Source organism: Ciconia boyciana, chromosome 1 (assembly GCF_034638445.1).
Source record: "Ciconia boyciana chromosome 1, ASM3463844v1, whole genome shotgun sequence".
NCBI lineage: Eukaryota > Metazoa > Chordata > Aves > Ciconiiformes > Ciconiidae > Ciconia > Ciconia boyciana.
The window spans coordinates 136,638,716-136,653,659 of NC_132934.1; the positions used below are offsets into that span (position 1 = coordinate 136,638,716).

At 40.2% G+C, this 14,944-nt stretch overlaps 1 protein-coding gene across 2 annotated transcripts in view; it reads left to right on the forward strand.

Moving 5' to 3' along the window:
* Positions 1-257: 257 nt before the first annotated feature.
* GEMIN8 (gem nuclear organelle associated protein 8) overlaps positions 258-14,944 on the forward strand; it is a 31,142-nt gene continuing 16,455 nt past the window's right edge. The window contains exons 1-4 of one of the 2 annotated variants that reach the window (XM_072849421.1): positions 258-351; positions 1,207-1,258; positions 4,946-4,982; positions 7,730-8,156. In XM_072849421.1, coding sequence (XP_072705522.1) covers positions 4,980-4,982; positions 7,730-8,156 — 430 coding nt within the window. In that variant the 5' untranslated portion in view covers positions 258-351; positions 1,207-1,258; positions 4,946-4,979. The other variant, XM_072849422.1, reaches the window with a different exon arrangement.

Below are 14,944 nucleotides of genomic sequence, written 5' to 3' on the forward strand. Positions count from 1 at the left end.
TGTACGTGCTCTGGGACTGGAGGAGGTACCGAGGGGGCAGGTGGGACAGCAGGAGTTCGCACCACCGTCTCTGTGAGGGGCCGGTGGCTACGTGCGGCAGCCCGCTGCCCGAAAGAGACGGTTGCGTGTCGGGGGCCCATGACCGCCTCCGGGGAGCCGGACCCCGGCCGCCGCCTCCCCGCAGCCCCACAAGATGGCGCCACGGGACCGGGGAGGGACCGGGCGGAAGCGGCGGGAGGAAGCTCCGCTCCCGGTGCCGCGCTGCGCTCCTCCTCGCCGGAAGGGAGGGAGGAAGTGCCGGAGGTGGCTCCGCTCGACTCCACTTGCCCACCGGAGCTACAGGCTGTCCGGGTGGGTGTGGGTAGTGCGGTGCCCCTGCGCAGGCTACGGCCTAGGCCTCCCGCCTTGCTGGGCCGCGGCGGGACGGCTGAGGGAGGGGCAGCCGGGGCGAGCGGTGGTGTGAGCGGGAAAGCGAACCGCTCGGGTGGGAGTTTTGCTTTCGGAGCCCGGGCGCCTGGCGGGGGCGGAAAGGTGGTGTTTGTGGCACGCAAATCTGCTGTACGGGCTCGGGGCTTTTCCTTTCCTTTCTTCTGCAAAATGTCGGCCTCTGGCCTGAGGCGGGGGCGCGGGAGCTCAGGCGAGAGGGGTCCTCCGTGTGCTGGGGGTTGGGGCCGGGGTGAGCCTGGGCGTAAGGGCTTGTGTTCCTGCCATCCCTTAGATTTAATCGTTTGCCCTGTTTGGCAGAGGCAAGAGCTGCTCATCGATTTTGTGATCGTTAAAGTCGCTGACTAGACTCTGGGCACGGCATCTGTGAGACCAGGAAATGAATTTTGCCTTTAAAAGCAATGGTCTAAAAGTTTCATTCTATTCCCCGTTTATGACTAAACTGACAAGCCATATATGAAATACAAGCTAACTGGGGCTACTAATAATCATACAGCTTTTAGCACTTCACTTTTGACCTCTGATTTTTGGCCCAAATTGCTTGTGGGTTTGTGTCCTGGATCTCGGAGAAGACAGACTGTCTTTTTGGGAGCGGAAGAGGATTACACTGTCCTAGCCTCTGCTGAGGTCAAAAGAGCCATAACACATACGCTAAAGTTTGATCTGCATGCTTTGTTTGCAGGTCTAGTGGTTGAATGTGGGTTGTCGCTGCAATGAACATAATTTTGTTTTATGTGTACTTTGTTTCCTTTCCATTCACAGGAATTACTGCTATTGGTGTAAGGACATTGGTGTGAAGACATCATAGTGATAGGTGGGTCTTCATAGCTCAACTGACTCTCCTGTTGGAATGACGACCAGACATAACTGTATCCTACGTGCTAGACAGGTCTTGTATTTACAGCCATTCACAAGCAAGAATGCAGTGTATAGTGTGGGGAATTTTTACCCTTTCTTCTTTGTAAGGGAAATACTTGTACTGCCAACTGTCTCAGCAATCACAGGCTTAAACTTCTGTGTGACTGTAACTAGGGCGCTTCGGTATTAAAGTTAACGTCATACACCATCAATGCACAGTATTAATCTGAAGCATAGAGTGTCAAAACACTTTTCAGACATTTCACTCTTCTGGTGGTAATTCTGCACCAAGAATAAGCATTAGAAGTATAACATGAAATAGATGTTTGTGGGAAGGTACACGCTATTTATGTTGTTACATGGCATGCTTTTCTTACTGAACTCTTCAGATATTTTTAAAGAGTATGTGGTAGGCTGAATTCAAAATACACAGCGCAAATTGATGTTTAACACCTTAAATTCTGAAACTTACTGCCATGGGTTGTCGTGAAAACACTTGGTATTCATGGGTTCAGAGAAATGACGCATTCTGGCTTTAAATGCCAAAACCAGTTTGGAGTTGAAAAAAGTATCTGAACTGCCACTTGCTGAAATCAGGAGAAACGTACCTAGAAAATTAGTTCTTGTATGCATACTCTAGTGTTATGCTTTACTGAGCATCTCTTACTATGCATTACCAGAAACTAGATACTGACTTAGGGACTTCGTTGGCCTGACTGAAGAAGGTGCTTCTCATAGGCTAAAGGAGCAAGGAAAAAAGCAGCAGTGAGCAAAGGATGTGGTCAGCTGTCTGTTTTGAGCATTTCTGATTTAAACATAGTTTGCTTTTTCAGGAAAGCTTTATATAAATGTTTTTTGTTGAAACCTGCTGAATTTATTGAAATTTCACCTTCCTTTAATAACATCTTATATTTTTACTTTAATACCATGCAACAGGTTAATTAATCTTGTGCTCATCGGTGTTCTGAATAAAGTCAAACCCTCCTTGATCCCTCATGGTAGACCTTTCTGAGCTGAACCGATCACCTTCATTACTGCAGCCATGTGGCAGCACTATATCCAAGATACCACTAGAGGGCTTTGCTCCCAGAGTATGAATTACATTACTAAGTTGTAAAAAGCATTATTTCATGGTTGTGTCTCACAATATGTCATTGTCTCAACTTCTTCTGACTCCAGTGGAATTAAATGCTGTCATTGCTTTGATCAGATTTATTTATTTTCACTAATGCTTACTTGCCTCAAGTCGGTTAGGAGACAGGCATGTTTTGATGAAAGGGAGCACGTCCATATTTAATTATCGGTGGGGAAATACTTGAAAACGGAGAAAAGGAAGTAATAACATCTATCAAAAAATAACTTTTTCATCATTATTGATCAGCATAGGCAAACATCTCTTCCTCATTTTAAATTCTACATTTGCTGGTCGATTTCATATGTTCAGTTGCTTCCATATTTTATTTTTTAAAGTATAAATTATAGAAGTAGAGTTATCACATTTATTTTCTGCTTCTTGACATGTTTCATATTTTATGTAGTTTGTTTTGGAAGAGTAATTCAGCTGAAAATAAAACAAACTGATTCTTTAATTTAGTGTCACAGCTTGCAACATTGTTATGCTCTGCTTTATATTTGTAGTCTAATGTTTCATAGATAATTTATGAAAATAAGTAAAGTTTCTGTGTTTGGCGAAACAGGTTTTTCATATTTGGTAAACTAATATAGTTGGATATTGCCAGGTGTTTTGCCAGGCTGTTTCCCCTCCTTCCCCTTCAGAGAGCATATGTACATGTTGCGTATTAATAATAGAGTCTCAGACTTCACCTCTTACTGCTTTAAAAAGTGTATTTACATTGAGCTCTGAACCTGATTTCTATTTATGCTGAAGCTAGTTCAAAGAATCTTTTGTCATGTAGGAATTAGAGTGAACATGAAAATGAAATACACATACTTTTTCCGAAGTTGAAAATGGAAGAAATGGCTACCATGGGCTTATGTTTTTAAGTATGAGAAAAAGACATTATGGCAAACTTGGCAGTATTCAGATGTATAGGGGAAAGGGACAAAAAGTACATGTGTACATCATGAGAGTGGAGATAAAAGTCTTGAAGAGGGCTACCATGGGAAATGAGATGTTTGAAATTAACCAAGAGGGATAGCCCAGTAGTCTTTTATGTATGCATGCGTTTCGAGTGTTACAAGTCACCTCAGTGTTTTACAGTGACCTCAGCACTGAGTTTTCTTCGTCCCCCAAGCAGGCAGGAGAGAATACAATTAACTCAACACACTTTGGTTGCCTAATGCCTGATCCTGCAATCCTTTGCTCGCATGAGTTGTCCCATTGATTGCAACAGGACTGCTCATGTGTGTAGGGCTTCTTGTAGATGGGTTGGTGTAACCAAGGGTGTATGGGTTTGAGCTTGGTGTGGGCTTTGCAAAGGACAAAAATTTGTCTTTGTGATAGCTGCATGATTTGCGTTTTCTTGGAACATGGCCCATCCCCATTCTCCTGTCACAGAATACGGCTTAAGAGGCAAAAAGTTGCTGTTTAATCAGTATTGTTAAATACAAGGCAGAACGCAACTGGTGTATGTACTGTATTCATATGCATTTTGAAAAATCCTAGTTTTGTGCTGGTATAAATCTACAACAGTTGTAAGTGCTGTCTTGGCTATATTCCAGTGTTGCTGGGAATAGCGTTTGACTTAGGGGTAGCAATGGTAGTTTAATGTACTGAGTTTCTGTTGCCTTTCACTGGCACTCACCTAACATAAAGTTCAAGTTGAGGCTGAGAGCATCAGGAGAAATATGTGGATGAAGCAGTTAATATCTTAATGTAATAAAATCATTGTCAGGTAGGGAGGGGATTCAGAATATTTCTCAGTGGTTCATGCTGGTAAATCACACTGAAAATTATGATAATTATAAATCCTGCCTGGTGGTCATAGGTATGTTGTTCTCCCTCTCTCCCCCTGCTTTTTTTCTCCCCCCCCCCCCCAGTTGCTCCTCTCCTTGTCGCCTTTTCTTCACATTTAAAAAATGTGATTGCAACCTGAACTGGCTTGTGTTTTCTTTATGGGAGGCAGGATCAGATGTCTGAAAAAAACAGAAATAAAGTGAAAGAAGGGATTGTATGTGGGTTTAAGTGCACCATAGGTTTAAATACAAACCTTACTACTTGAATGGAGTCAAGATGGGTTTAATCATTTTATGGTAATTGCTTCTTTTATAGATGTCCCTGTGCAGACACAACTAAAAAGTGAGAACAGTGTGTTTCATTTAAGTTTATGATTTTTGTTCGGCATTAATTTGTAAACTAAAGGTTATAGAAGCATAAACCGTGGGAGAAAATAGAAAAGGGTAATGGGGAAAAAAAGTGTTCAGTCCCAACATTTGAGGCTGCATTGTGTAGAAGGCTCCCTTTTTAACCTTCTTATTGTAGTGGGGAGTTTTAAGGAATGGGATTTTTTACTGATGCTAATCAAAAACTATAAGTAAGAGACTTCAACTAGCCACAACAGAGAAGGGATTTTTAATAGCTGTAGGCCATAGTACTCAAGTTTAGCAAAAATATATTCAGTGCTTGTGGCCGTCTTAATACATATATTTTTATGAATTAAAAAGCTACTGTTTTCTTTTCTAGTTCACCTTGATCCCCAGAACAAACTCCAGAAGAGATGGTAAGTGGTCTTTATAGGTTTCTTTGTGATGAGTTAGTCACATTTTATATACAAAATGCACATAAACACTTTTCTTGAACTGTCAGTGTAGACATGTAAAAATTAGATGTGAAAGTAGCTAAATTGCTTTGAAAATAGAATTCAGATTACAACAGTGAGCAATATGTCTACTCCTGGGAAGACTCCAGAGACATAACAGGAAAATAACAGAGGACTCTGATCATTTGCCTTAGATTTATAGCTTTTGTTTCCATCAGGAAATCTCTTATTTCCATTTATTCCACAGCTGAAAAAGCACAGACATAGAACTAAGTTAGACTTTAAAGTGTTCCTTTCCCTTTTCCACCCCAATGTAAAACACTTCTGTAACTTTTTGTTAAACAGATGTATTTTTAAAATTCAAATGTAAAAGGGGTTTTCAAGGGTCACTTTCAACAAAAAAGCCACAAAAAGTAGTTGGACAGGCACCAGCATCACAGTTCTGTCTACATGAACTGGCTTTTTGTCTTCTTTTCCCCTCAATTAACAACTGGAGCTAGTCAGCTAGACAAATCAGCCAGCTAGATTCCAGAGCTTTCAGTAAAGTCATCAAGGCCCTTTTTAGAAACATTTTAGACAAACTGGAGATAATTTTTGAGCTTTAAAAGAATGTGTTGTGTTCTTTGGAAATACATAGAATGTAGGAGATACCTGCTTTTGTCAAGCTTCATGATGTTTCAAAACTGGATTTTTAAGTAGTGGAAAAAATAGACAAAATGTTCTACAAGTAACTTGTGAATGTATCAGATTTGACAACAGGACATTCTCATCTGGCTGCTAGGGATGAGGAGTTAGTGTGACATTCTTAAGCAAAGCAAGAACAGTAAATAAAACATTGTTCATCCTAGCTTTTAGGTGGTTGCATGAGTAAGAATGAAGACATTCCATATGGAAGACAGATGCTTTTCTTGCACCCACTCATCTTAGGTATAAATCTTCTGAAATGCATGGTCTTGTAGCAGCACGGTGTTAGACCAAGAGGAGAATCAGAATGAAGTTTCACCTCCATGAATTATTACTTTTCGGGAAAGATAATTTGTCTGGACTTTTAAATCACATAGCTGAGCCCCACAGCCCTTCACAAACAGGGTGCAATTTTTGATCAGAAATTCTTAAGGAATGCAAGTTTGTTGTAGTGGGTTTTCTTTATGGACTCTATTAGCCATAGGTATTTTGTTTCTGAGAGCACTTACCAATGACCTTCAAAAGAGACAGCATTTATAGATCTCTTATGCGATAACGGGCTCAGTTTTGCAGAAAGAAGGGAAACATGAAAGTTACAATTATTATTCCAAACTCTTAAGCATTTGCATTATTGCCTGAGAACCAGAAAGTGAAAACAAATGTAAGTAAATGAAATTAAGCTCTCTTGATATTGTTAGCATTAAATGGCAAGTATTTCTTAGGTTTGATTTTTCTGTTTTGTTTTGGGATTATTTTTTTTTCCAGAGAATCATACTTTTAAGGCTATGGAATGGTGCCAGCGTAGATCACGAAAACATGCTGAAAGAAATATTTTTGTCTTGTATGCCCTTTTTTAAATAATAATAATAAAGGACTGTAAATGTCACATTCATCTCTGAAAACCTCAGCTAATCTTGCCATAGTTTTGAGTGTTTGCCAAAACATGGCTTAATTAAAATTCTTCCAATTTAAAGTACAGGCATTCTGTTTTGGACCAGATAAAAGATTTTCTGTGGAAATTAAGATGTGGAGAGAAAGAAAAAAAATTTGCTATTTATTTTACTTGTTCTAGGCTCTAGTTCTATGGCCTTCTTTTAAGATCCTCTATTATCCCGTCTTTTTGAGAGTAGGATGAGGAGGGAGATGAAATGGCCTGTAGGAAGGAGGCTTAAGGCTAGAGGGACTGTGGGGCTTTGTAGTTGCTGGTGAAATCTGCACAGCGTGAAAAGCTTTTTGCAGGAAAACTAAGATTTACTGGAAGACAGGAGAAGGTGTGTTACAGTATGTTTCGTTCTATAGAACTATTTTTCCATGTACTTTATCAGTGGTATTTTCCTACCCCTTTTCATATGTTGGTTGCTGATGAGTACAAAAGGGAGATTTACTGGCAGCTTGCACTTGGCTAAATACAGTCTTGTTTTTGATCAAGGCCATGATGGATATATGAACTTGGCTGAATTGCCATTTGACCTTTTCTGAGAAACTTATTTTGGCAGGCAGATGGAGGAAATATGTTACTGGATAAAATGAATGCCTTTGTTTAATATGGAGGAATTTTAATCTCTTGTGTTTTCTGTCTGCGGATTTGGAAATCAGGTGTAGGTTGTAATACATACACCTTGGAATGTTTCGGTTCTTACAGCTCACATGAGCGGCTAAGGAATTGTGGAATATATCCACGTGGCGTATCCCCTAAAAAGAACTGATTCCCACTGTAGTAGCACGAACACTTGGAAAATACCTTCTGGACACTACAACTTCTGTTGATAATTCTTCACTGGTAGTTGTGTTGATGCAAAAACCATGTCTTGTAAGAGTAATGAACTGTAGTGCACTTACACTGTGTTAATAGTTGTCCTCTTTCAGATCTATATGGTTTATCATAGGAAAAGGATGACTAATGATTAAAAGGCAAACTTTGCACTTGCGTTTACAGTGTTTCTCCCCTCAATTACCGTTCCGTTCCCCCCCCCCCCCTTTTTTGTTTTGGTGTTTTTTCACTCTTCCCCATGTTTTGGCCACAGGAAGACACTGAGCCATGGTACTCTCAGCAAGTATATGCAAGATACTGGAAGCACTATGACCTGGCCATGCGCTGGATGCGTAGACACCAGAAAGCCTACAGGAAAGCCATGGAGTCCTTTTATCATCTACCAAGGCATCGTTCTGCAGCCTCTCCAAGTAGCCGCTACTCAGATTGGGATGGGAATGATCTCCCACATACCCAAAACTATTCTTCCAGCTATAGTCCACATGACAGAGCTCCATACCATGGGGGAGCTCACCAGTTCACAGATGCCCACCAAGGGAGGGAAGATGCTGATAGGGACTCTGAAATGGAGGAGGACTCAGAGTCTGAAGGGGAGATAGAATATGACTTGAGTAACATGGAGATCACAGAGGAGCTTCGCCAGTTTTTTGCACAGACAGAGAGGCACCGGGAAGAACTGCGTAAGTCCATGCTTGTTCTATGTTTTCTGGTACTTGGTGGCCATAACATCGAGTGATGGATGGCTTCAACATTTACAGGTTTTGTAAGAATGTACTGAAATAGGCACTGCACGTGAGCAAGCCGAACAGAAAGAAGCAGGCAAAACTGGTGGGTGCACTTAAGTACCATTCATTAGAAATAAGTCTCAGAAAATGTTTGAAGGTTTTTCATTGAGAGGGAGAAAATTATGACTGCAAAGAGGAGAATAACACATTTGTCCAGAAGACAGTATTCATCTTCAGTGCTGAAGGAAAAACTCCAGAATTTTTATGGTTAAATCTAGTTAACATGCTATATGTCTGAGAGGGGAACCCAGAGGAAGTGCTTTACTACATCACTGAACCCTAGAGTAAGCCTCAATGTATTTTATAACATACAGCAGCCATTTTGTTTGTTATTCCTTGGCTGACCCAACAGTAAAATTCCATGACCTTTTTCTTCTCCCCCTGTATCCCTAGGGTACCCTTCATTCTGTACTATACCACAAGTTTCTCTTTGTTTTGCATCTTGATCTGGACCCAAGTCCTTAAGCGGGGAATATAATCCAAAGACTTAAGATTTTTCTCAGGTCTTGATCCTCAGAGGTATTGGTCATCTTTGTTTCTGTGAAATCCTTAAAAGAAATAAAAGATTATGCCGTACTTTATTGACACTTTACTGCATATACAAATGTTGCAGGCAAATTTATTACCTGTTTTAAGAAAGTAGTATGATGAAAATAACTTTTCCCACATGACTCCAATAGGAAATACTCAGAATGAATGTTTAATAGAGCTTTCTCTGAAAGAGGGGAATGTTCTAAAAATGCATAATAAAGGCAGTGATAGGGAGGGAGAGATAAAAATTGTGTTATTTTAAGTTTGTTGACCAGAGGGTATCTGGTGAGATGAAACACCTCAGCATAACTTCACACTTCCCATCAGTGTGATGCACAGTTGCTTTAGTTAGCAGAGGAATGTGAGTTAAGGAGCTCAGTGGTAGTGCCTGACATGCATCCCTTTCTCATCATGCTTTTGCAGAATCAGCTTGGTGTTTTCTGTTGAAATGTTCCTTTGATGAGGTACAGGATGCCTTAAGATGCTCGGCTACTTCTGGAAATGCAGTACATTTTATTTGGATTTATTTTGTCTTTATGGTTAGTGGTGTTTTAAAGGTGTGCAAGTGATTAAAGTGGAAATTGGGAAGTCTGGGCTTAGAGACATTCTCTGTTGCAAATTTCCTATATGACCTTGGTATAGCTATTTAATCTCTTCCCGACCCCTCACTGGCTGCTCTTGCTAAAAATACGATTTGATTCTTTATGATGAGCAGGTGAATTGGGAAGAGGTTTGTGACTCAGAATACAGATTTTACTTTTGTTCCTTCCACCACAGTGGTACTTGGAGCCTTTTGGAATAATTGGGTCTCTGCTGTGTGCCATGTACTAGCCTAGTTCTGGGTAAGTGTAACTCCATTCACTTCAGTGGCACTATTGCAGATCTTCGTGCAAATTCAAGCAGAATCTGGTCTTTAGCTACTGCATGCCTTAGTTTCTTTAATAGTTTCCCTGATAATGTGAGGATAATAATAATCATCTATAATTCCTTGAAGCATGAAAAAGTAAACAAGTACTTGATTTAATTGAAATTTAAAAGTGCCACAGAACTCTTGGGTGAACGGTGCTCTCTAAATGCTAATTTTGTGAGTAATTAAAAATACAGTATGATCTTGTTCAGAAATAATTTTTTCTTGTGTGGTGGGGGGAAGAGGAAAATAGAATAAATTTTTAATTCTGTTGAAGTTTCTCAAAAGAAGAAACATAAGCAGGAGGAGGAGGGGAAAATCATTGTTTCCCTGATGGTGTGGAAATGAGCTGGTATGGAGACTGTGTTGAAGGCAGTACCACTCTACTTTAGGAGGTAGTGTTATTAATTTTCCTGGATGCTGTTTCTGAACAAAGTGAAATTTAGGGGTTCATTAAGCTGTGATCCATAATGACACTATCGTGTTACATCTTTCATACTGTGCTGAAGAATGATTGTCATTCTGTATCGATGCTCAAGAAGATGGAGATAATACATTCATAAAATAAGCCCACAATTACTTAAGTATTTCTTCTCTGATGCCTTTTCCTTCTAATCCCAAACTGTATGTCCTGGGCTGTCCCCCCATTTTAGGAGCAGATTAATAGAGAAACTTGGGCACTGTAAAGCTCAGTAGTGGCTGCAATTTAGGCATCCATCTCTGGAAGAGACATTTGTCATGTTGAGGTAAGAGTTTTAAATTTTCTCTAAACTGAATGAGGAAGTTTGGGTGTGTCAAAGGGGAATACCAATAGTGACCCTGATGATCAGCTGAAGTATAAGTCAGCTGTTAGGGAACATTAAGGGGAAGGCTGCGTCTCATATTTTCTTTCTCTGGCATAAATAGGGGGCTCCAGGTGGAGTTCACAGCCTTTGACCCCTGCACCTTGATATGCACTGGGGAGCAGGCACTTGGCTTGCTCTTCTTTGAAAATGAATGCTATGCAAGAGTTTGATATATGTTTATTGGCAACTTGCTGAAGTGTGAGACACTTGGGAAAAGAAGAGCGATGGGACAAATAGAAAGGCGAATTTGGCACATAAGGAAGGGGATACTAGTACAGAGGGTGGAGGTCTGATTTATCTTTGTGAAGGATGACTTTCATTAGTCTGGTGTTTTTCAAGCCCTGCAAAATTAGGAAATACTATGCATCCTTAATGCAGCTATTTTGGACATGCATAATGAGAGTCTTGATTTACCAAGTAAGATATAGATGGTTCCCACACATGATCCATGCCTCATCAACATGTAGAAGGATAATTAAATGGACTAAAACAAATCCTAGCTGATGACAGACTTCACTTCTAATGCCTGCTTTAGAGACTGCTGGCAGTAAATGTGATCACAGACATCAGAGGATAAGATCTTAAAAACTTTAACTGTGGAAGACTTCAGTAGGCCTGAGATGTAGGTGGGAAAGGCATTTGTGTCTGGATGGTGAAATGCAAGTATTAATGCTAATTGCAAAGAGAAAAGTTTCAAAGATAAGAAAGCCATCATGTCAGACTAGCCAGAGAAGAAAACTGCAGGTTTATTTCATTTTTCGGTAACTACCACAGACTTGAAGAACAACTGGATTCCTAAATTCTGTAGCGATTTTGTTTGTTTTGTTTTCACAGTGGGCATCTGCAGTGATTGGCTGACTTGCACAGTAAAGCCTTTGAAACTGGCAAACTCTGAGCCCTGCTGCATGATTTAACACTTCAGCAGTGATACAGTTGTTCACAAACAACCTCTTTTAAAACAACCTTTTTTTTGTCTTTGAATTCACGTCAAATTCTTACTAGTTTTTATATTCATGTCATGTGTTCACGTCAAGTTATGTGTTTCTGGAATGCCCCGAAGTAATTGTGAGCAGAGTTTTGCTGAGGCTGTATGAACTCAGACATATTAATGCACTACAAACTTACCTCATATTCTAGATACACTGTGCATTTGGTTAAAATCCCTTACAAACAGTTTTAATTTCTTTCCACTTTAGTTGTTTCTTCATATGCAATCATAATTATCTAGTGATTCTGGTTTTTTAGGGGGTTTTGTTGCCAGGCTAGTCTGTTGTTTTGGTTCTTCATGTAACTGGTGAGCCTAATACACTGTGCTTCTTGGGGATGGTTTTAGTTGCATTTAAAAGTCTTCCCTCTGGCTGTTGAAAAGCATGAAGTTATTTTTCTGGGTTACCATACCTGTCAGACCTAGGTAGCATACTGAATTCTCCAAGCATCCTAGATGTAAAGGACAGAACACAGTAAGTTGCCTTTTTATATTTGCAAGAATTAAAAGGACAAAAACTAAGAAAGGAAGATTCACAAGCTTAACAATTCAGTAAATTGCCTAATTGCACATATTTATTACACTTTTAAATTTAGCCTTTGAAACATGTAGTTTGTCCTGATGCAGTTTTTCTTTGTTCCCTTTTTATATATAAGAGAAAATGACTACTATAATTGAGTGAATACAGCATTGCCAGTACATTGAGAACCATTCTGTAGTAGTCAACAGGCAATGAGACAATGTCCTTTATTTAAAAACAAAGAAAAGCAAAGGAAAGTACCGTCATGTCAGTTCATTACTGAAGGATAATAGTCTGTCAGTTGTTAATGCTGTGACTAGTTTTTTCCATTAAAGCCTCTGTATTTCCTACACAAACCCTCTAGCTTTTCCCAAAATAATGTTGTCTCAACTTAAAATTTTCATGCCAGATGGAAAACCTTTAAAAAAAATTGAAAGGAAATGGTGAATGAAGATGTTTGTTTCAAATCTGTAATTTGTATTTTTTTCCCCTTGGGTTTCTTTTTCTCTGAAAGTTGACGGTTGCCACTGCCTCTTCTGCGAAAAGGGAGTAATGGAATTTTCCATGTTTTGAAGCTTGTTTGAATAGTACCAGATCCATGAAGCTTTTGGTTTTGTTTAAGGCCTATATGCTTCTTTGGAAAATATACTTTGATGCAGGTTTTTTGCCCCCATGTTTTCCTTCTTTCCTTCACTTTTGGTAAATGCTTCTCCCTGTTCTTTGTCTTTTTCTCCATCAGACTGTAGTTCAAATTCTTACTTTTGGGTCACCAGCATCTTTTTTGTTTCTTCTTCCCTACCCTAAACTGTCAAAGCAGTGTGGATGGGGACCTTATAAATATCTGCCCAACTTCCTTGGCTTTGTCAGCCTTGTCACATGAACTTTTACCACTATCTTTAGAAGTTGAATTGCTGAAGCTTCTGAGAAATGCTGGTGAAATAATAGTGCTCTCTGTAATATGTGTGGGTGCTTGAGAGGCGTTTTTGAAGCACATTTTTTTGTGAACTGAAGGAGAAATGTGAAAGGCTCTCCTTTTGTACTACATCTCTCCTCTTGATGATTGAACCTTTTATCCTGTAGTGGCAGAATCTTGTCAAGTGGACACACTGTGTCTAATGTAGAGTCTGTGCTATTTCCTACTGGAAGCCAACAACTGAGAAGATGCCTCCTTGCTAGGGAAATAAGGAAAAGTGCCACAATTTTCACCACCTTAACATTGAAAACTAATCTGTATTTGCAAAAATAGAGGATCTGAATTGCATTTAGAGAGCAACAGTTGGGCACAGTTTTATATCCTTTTCATAAGAGACAAGGTTATCTTTGTACTAAGAGTATCAATTTGGGAACACAGCCATTCCCAGAGTCTGTGATAGTCAAGAAAATGTCCTTGGATCTCATACTAGAGACAGAATTTGAGCTTAGAAGAATGTATAGCTTTGCTATGTGGACCTATGTCTTTCCTGTCAATCCAACACATTTTGCAATGAATGGACATTACGCTGTACAGGTGTACTTCCTGCTACAGGAATTAATGGAACAGGTACTAGAAAGCTTGAGGTGCTGCTGAGGAAACAGCGTGCTTTCTTTTTATGACTGGACCAGGTACAGTCAGAAATTGATATCCTCTGCTGCATGCTCAGGAAAGTGTGTGAGGGTTAACATATAGAACTGGAAATTATATGTGAAGTCTTTCTTATTTGTTATGTGCCTCAGGCTGAGTCTCTTTGACAGTGTTGGCAACCCCTGAAAGTGCACAAGTGCAAGGCCACGCTTGTTGTTTTGCTGCTAAAGGATGCCCCAGGTTTCAGCTCCTAGGTGGCACCTGAGGATGCTGTGGACCACGCTCCCATGCATGCAGCCTGGACAGTTTGGTGGAGCTGGGGCCTGGAATGCTGCTGCCCTGTCTGCCAGTGGCTGTACTGGGCTCCATTCTTCCTAAGCATGCTGTGGAGTACTGGTATTTGAGTTACAGCAGGTTTATAGCTAGGAGCATGAGAAAAGAAGCTCATGTGGTTCAGTGTAACTGTAGTGTAGACATTACTTTGAGAGGAATGCCAAGATGTCCAACACCTCTATTTCCTCTTACATTTGATGGAAATGAAGAATGCTGTCTTAATATGAAAATATGTATTAAACTTCGGAAGCCTGTGTTTGAAATTGTCACCCTTTATTTGTCTGTTTAATGTGTTCCTGTTATTACAGTGGAGATAGCACATACCTCAGGTGGCTTGTTGAGAGGTTTGATTTACTCATATTTATAAGGGATTTTGAGTACCTCAGCAGGAAGTAAGCAAAAGCCTCAAGTGGCAGAAGAATGAACCATATGATCTGAGAAGAACTGTTAATTCCAGACCTTTTGTTTAACAGTTAAGTTAGATGTCATCCCTGTGACCAAAAGGCATCCTGTCAACATCATCTTTGCTGAACAAATACAGGATTTGAGCTACCCTTTCTCCCAAAGAGCTATTATCCCTAAGTTATTCATGAGCCAATAAGAGAAGTCTGGTAATCTTGTATTGTTGCTGCTCTTAGTAAATCAGTGCTGTGGTCAAACTCCTGACTGGACTTGTCTTGAGGATATGAGAGTAAGACGTACAGGGCAGAGACAGATCATTGCTCCTCCCAGTTGCCATGTCCCTCACCATCCATGTGCTAAGTCTGCTTTTGATAGCTGTTTCTTGATAGTTGCTGGTCTCAGAAGGAACCCATGGAAACAGGTCAGTAGCTTGCTGTGATGGATTAGTTATTGGAACTTTCTCTTTACAAAGAAAATACATGTGGTAATTCAGGTTTAGGTCAGACAAGCAGAGCATCAGCGCCTGTTTTGTGTCCGTGCGGTTTCCAAGGCTTGAGGGCATTGCTGTGACATACCTGGGCTCTGCAAAGCTTTGGCAA